Genomic DNA, 6,037 nt, shown 5'->3' with positions numbered 1-6,037 from the left:
AGAATAATTTAAAATAGCTCTCTATCTTAGCAGAGGTTTATGATTAACAGGTATGTTATTTGTGCGTTCTACCGATGCCTGTTAATGCCCACATTTGGATCTTCAAATTTTCCACTGTGTACTTTTTGTCTGGAGAAAACCTTGGACTAGAGATAAGGCCATTACCAAAAACGTATTTCTAGCAGCTCCCACTTCCAGTTGGCCTGCCTGGGCTTGAGGTTGAATCAAGACCATGAAGTGCCTGCTGCTTCTCGCCTTTATTGGGGTGGCTGGTGAGTATATTTTTTATTTCTATTTCTGTAATTTAATAGGACGCTGATTTTCTAAGCAAAATTGCAAGGTGGCCTATTGTGGGAAAGCCAAGTCCAGTTTTGACTTGCAGAAGTTTGAAGGTGGAGCCCTGCAACTTCTGTCTTCTGTCTGTTCATAATGCCTTGTGCCACAACCTGGGGAATGAACGCCTTCATAGAGGTTCCTGACCCAGCTATAGAGATGTGGCCATAGCTTCAGAAAAAGGCTGCCTCCCTCTTCAGGACTAAGGAGTGCACAGGGAATAGTTCTGGCCCAGGAAGTCCTAAAGCAACTGCAAAATGTTGGACGCTGGGTGGGTGCTCCAAGAAAATGTCACTGCACATTTGGTTTGACTTTTTCCCGCAGTCAACTCTTGACTGTTTCTGCAAACGGGGTCCTGGGAAAGACACACCTGTGATCTGGTCCAACATAAGAACATTTCTATGTCCTTATGTTCCCTCAGGGAGTAGCCAGCAGGGCTTTAGTTGCAGATATGAGAGGCACCAGTGTAAGTCTGATCCCCTTCTTTTCTAAGGCTGCAGCAAATGAATGTGCCTTAGACTTGCCCACCACTGCTGCCCTGAGTGTCCATAGAAGGGGAGCCTACAATGAGGGGCTTCAAAGAGGCAGTCACAGGGCACCAGATTACCTTAGGCCAGCTGTTGACACATGGCACTTCTTATCTTGCAGTTGCCTTCCCCACCTTTGCTGAAGATGATGATGACAAGATTGTGGGAGGCTACACCTGTGCAGCAAACTCTGTGCCCTATCAGGTGTCCCTGAATTCTGGGTATCACTTCTGTGGAGGCTCCCTCATCAGCAGCCAGTGGGTCGTGTCAGCTGCTCACTGCTACAAATCGTGAGTGGAAAAAATGACATCCTCCTATAACCTACTTCTGTCTTCCAGTTCACTTCTAGCAGGAATTCTGAGCTATGAGATAGAAATATGTAAGTGCCTCCATTCTGACCGGACACGGCCAAGGGATGGGTGGATCGTTCAGGAAGCTGGGCCGAGGCATCCTGAGGCCTTTTCCACTTCTGCAAATGTTTCTGTGACTGCAGAGCACTGTCTGAAATAACAAGGGGATAATCAAGCAACGAGTGCTGAGCTCTTATCAAGTGATTTCTTATCAATTGCATGAATCTTGCTAAAGCATTCTCCCTGGAGAACAGGAAAAGGAGTGAGGTCAGGCTAGAGCAGTTTGATTTGTCGCAGAACATTTGTATGAAGCGCTGCTATGTATTTAACTGCTGTCATGTAGTTGCAAACCTGGAGAAATTCACCACTCCTACTGGGAGTGGGTTAAAGTCTCACTGTGGATCCCCAGGGCTCCCTGCAGGACAAGAAAGATCACCTCCCCCAGAGAGCTTCTGTGGCAGTGATGTTGGAGCAAGTGCACTCAGTGACAGGGAGGTTCCTCTCAACCTGCCAGTAGCAGTAAAGTACGTGCTGTGCCTTCTCTTTTCCAGTCGCATCCAAGTGCAGCTCGGGAAACACAACCTGGAACTCACAGAATCCACACAGCAGTTTATCAACTCTGCTAAAGTCATCCGCAACCCTGGCTACAGTGCCTACACCCTGGACAATGACATCATGCTCATCAAGCTGGCCACCCCAGCCCAGCTCACCAAAGCTGTCCAGACAATTCCTCTGCCAACCAGCTGCGTGGCCACCGGCACCACCTGCCTGATCTCCGGCTGGGGCAACACTCTCAGCAGTGGCAGTGAGTACTCTGGGGGAATGTACAGCTCCCTGGGGGCCCGGGACAGTCTCCAAGACCTCACCATTAACCCCCACCAGGACAGGCTAAAACAGAGAGAAGTGCTGTGGCACGGGTTTCTCTGAGCGATGGGTCAGTGTAGGGACAGCATAGTGGATTCAGCTCATGTCAACAGAGTTGTCAGTTCTCTCAGAATAAGGGTGAAGTCTGAGACTGTGGATCTAGAATTCCTACTAGAGAGCTCCATTCTCTTACACCAATGGTCAGAGATGTGCATGGCGAGTGGTGTCTATTCCACTGATGACATCTAAACCTGCACCAGAGGAGAAGATGGTTTTCCTGAGGCTCTGGTTTCTTCCAGGGCATTTGGCACAGGAGTGGCCCCACTGTTGTAAATTGATGGAATTCCAGGTACCCAAAAAGTTGAGGTGGCTGCAGTGTAGAGTGGTGGGTCCATGGGTAGAATTTGTTGCATCTCTACAGAAGGAACCCATGCTGTGCTTACTGTTGAGAGGAAGCAGGATGGCTGCAAGAACAGAATGTCCAGCATTTGCTTTTCTGCTAAGATCTTCTCTGAGCTCTGGAAGGGACTCAGCAATGCCATCAGCCATCTCTCCCTATTTCCTTGTAGCTAACTACCCAGACACCTTGCAGTGCCTGAAGGCTCCGGTCCTCTCCGCCACCGACTGCTCCGATTCCTACCCTGGGCAAATTACCGAGAACATGATGTGTGTAGGATTCCTGGAGGGAGGAAAAGACTCCTGCCAGGTAAATCATCTGCCTCTCCCATTCATTTCTCTCCTGCCTTTTCCCAGCTGAAGAGGCCTTCACATTAGAGTCAGCTATACTCACTGCACTGGCACACCTGAGTTTTTGAATGACAGCTGAGGCTTCAGGCGCACGTATCCTGAATGTTTGCCGAGTACCACAAAAACTGGCAGCTGACTCATCCTTAGCTGTGGTGCCCTTGGAGCTAAAGTCAGGCACGGTAGCATCAGGTGGAGAGGGGGAATCAGAAAGGGCCTTTGTAGAACTTCTGTGCAGAGTAAGCCTGACAGGGCTTCCTCCAAAGTCCGTGATCTCAGGGATCTCTGGCTCGTTGCTCAGGCTGATGCCATTTGCTGAATATCCCTATCCTTTGTGTGCACAGGGAGATTCCGGCGGTCCCGTGGTCTGCAATGGAGAGCTCCAGGGCATTGTTTCCTGGGGTATCGGATGTGCCCAGAGGGGCTATCCCGGAGTTTACACCAAGGTTTGCAACTACGTCTCCTGGATCCAGTCCACCATAGCTGCCAACTGAGACACTCCTTTGGTGTGACCTGTATTTTCTCATCATCATTTCTGCTCTTTTGGGTCTGGACAAGCAAAAATTATGAAAAACAAATAAAGACTTTCAGGCACCCCTACTCTGTGCACTGTTTCTTTGGGAACTTCAATGGGCTGTGATATGGAGCACAGAGGCAGTGAATGCCACTCAGGAGAAAGTATTTAATATTTGTAGTCATGTAGAAGTGGAAGGATCTTGGAAAACTTTACAGACTCATTTTTAGAAGTCTATCAGTCAGCTATTTTAAGTTGTTTTTGGAACCTTTCATTTATGTCAGATCCTCCACATTTCTCACTTCAAAAAGGCCAATTCAGGATTCTGCCTCCGCCTTGTGTAGCTCTCCAGTACCTTCAGTGTGAACAATGATGCTTACTGTAAGACATGAGGGCTGCCCTCACTTGCTTATTCCTCTTTATCTCCAGCACAAAACAGAGTGCAACGGCCCAGGGGAATCGTATGCTCACGGAAATTTTCATAATCCGTCAAGAACTGAAGCTGGAAATTCCTTACTGGAGTGTGAGGCACAGGCTTGGTCAGAGGTGCTGCAGCTCAGCCCATAGCTGTGGGGACAGGGAGGTGCTGTCTGCTGCTCAAGTTGTAGTGGTTTAAGCCCAGTCAGCCATTCGGTGTCACAGACACTCACTCACCACCCCCTTCTCCTGCTGGGATGGGAGAAAGGGTAAAACTTATGGGTTGAGATACAAACAGAGCAAGAATAGGAGTAAATAAAAAGGGAAAGAGAGAGAAATAAAACTCATCAAAAGCCATGTGATGCACAATACTGTCACTCACCACCCACTGACACGGGGCCCAGCCTGTCCCTGAGCAGTGATAGGCAGCCCCTGGCCAGCTCCCCTCAGTTTCCATCCTGAGCATCATGTTGCATGGGAGGAAATATCCTTTTGGCCAGTTTGGGTCAGCTGTCCTGGAAATGCTCCCTTCCAGCTGCTTGTGCACCTGCTCTCTGGCAGAGCATGAGACACTGCAAGGTCCTCGACTTGGGGCAAGCAGTGCTTAACTACAACTAAAACTCTGTTATCAACATTATTCTCATGGTGAATTCAGAGCACAGCACTGTAACACGGTCTCCACTGGCTGATCCTGTCTCCTGTTTAGCACCTGCATCGGGTTTTCCTCAGGACTTCCACTGAATTTCTCCTTCAGAGGAACACTGAGTTGGCTGACACCCCACTAGCCTTCTCCTTCCCAGAGTCCATGGGCAGAAATTCCAGCAGGGAACCTATCCCATTTCAACTTGTTTCTCCTTTCTTTCTATTGTCAGGCAGAGCTCCAGGCACAGGAAGGAGAAGGATGAGGGAAATGTGATGCCAGAAGACCTCAGTAGAATGGCCTGTCATTCGGTCCCTGTGTTCCTGTCACCCTTCCCACTGTCCCAGATGTTGATCCCTGTGCTCATCGCGTTCCCCAGCTATCCTATGCAGAGGTTGTCCCACGCAGGAGAGGCCACGTGGATGTTCTTCAGAGCAGAAACACCTGAGGGCGCAGTGGAGAGGATGCAGTGGCCTGGGTCACCTCAGCCTGGGAGCAGAGCAGCAGAGAGGTGTCACTGGCAGAGCACGAGTGAATGAACTTGCACTGTGCAGCTCCTTTCTAGACCCCAGTGCTCCCACTGGCTGAATCCCAGCGGCAGCCTCCACACCCCGCTGGAGGACAAGCTCAGTCGTGCCAGGAAAGCAAATCTCCTTGGACAGGTCACTTCACAGGGCAGAGGGGGCAATGACACTGATGCTCTCAGTGCCCTGAATTTGCCAAATGCAGTGTGTTCCTGAAGCCAAACCTCTGGAAGCCCTTGTGCCACAGGCAGCACCAGTCTGCCACAGCCTGGGCTCCCCAGCTAGGCCCCAGGTGCCAGGGAGAAGCCATCTCTGGGGGAACTTTGCCTATTTCCAGTCAGCAAGGAGAGGCCACTCTGACACCCATCCTGAGCACCCTGTCACCCTCACGGCTGTCCCTGTGGGCCACACTCGATCCTTTCTCTCTTCCCATGCCAGGGCATTGACTGTCCCTCGGCTCTTCACAGGTATTTACCTTCCTCTCCTACGGCTCTCACGGCAACACCCATGAGAGCCAGCCCAAGTCCGAGTGCTTGGGCTGCTGTGGTGTCTTTGGGTTCCTGCCTCTCTCTCACTGATGTTATTTGCTGTGCCCACAGTGCTGCATAGAGAAGAAGAGCCATCACACAGCTGGGTGCAAAGTGGGGTGGCCAGGCAGGAAGTGAACCAGCCACGTCTGGGGAAGACAGGGAAAGCGCATGGGAAAATTCAAGGGAGCCCTATGTGGCCTTTATCCCTCATTCCTCCATCTCCCAAGGACTTCAGAAGCAGGAGGGCAGCGGCCAGCCTTCCTCGGCCTTGCACGCACTCAGCCTCCCATGCAAGCTCAGCACAGTTCTGCCCATACAACCCCTCCCTCCCTTCCTTCCTTCCCTCCCTCCCCACCCACCCACGCCCTGCCTGCCCCTTCCACCTGCTGCATCTCTGCAGGGTTTCTGCTTTCCTGCCACAGTTTGGGTCATTCCCCAGGCTGTCCCAGCCAGCCAATGCCTGCTCGCATTTTTTGGCTGGCCCCACCCCAAGGTGTCTCACCCTCACTCACTGCTCCCTCTTCACATATCTTTGGGCAGCTGCAAGGGGCAGGTTGCTGAGAGGGTAGGGGGCTTTTCCCCATGGTTCCCTGC

General features: G+C 51.2%; 1 protein-coding gene across 1 annotated transcript; it reads left to right on the top strand.

The window, feature by feature from the left end:
* Positions 1–232: 232 nt before the first annotated feature.
* Positions 233–3,312, top strand: LOC309570556 (trypsin-like; the record flags this gene model as incomplete). Its single annotated transcript, XM_082277432.1, has 5 exons — positions 233–272; positions 982–1,150; positions 1,762–2,015; positions 2,644–2,780; positions 3,163–3,312. The coding sequence occupies 5 exons, from the start codon at positions 233–235 to the stop codon at positions 3,310–3,312; spliced, it is 750 nt and encodes a 249-aa protein (XP_082133558.1).
* Positions 3,313–6,037: the final 2,725 nt, after the last annotated feature.

Source organism: Coloeus monedula (assembly GCF_965178545.1).
Source record: "Coloeus monedula genome assembly, chromosome: 3".
NCBI classification, from domain to species: domain Eukaryota; kingdom Metazoa; phylum Chordata; class Aves; order Passeriformes; family Corvidae; genus Coloeus; species Coloeus monedula.
The sequence above is the reverse complement of the archived record's forward strand: the minus strand, read 5'-3'. Positions and strand labels throughout refer to the sequence as shown.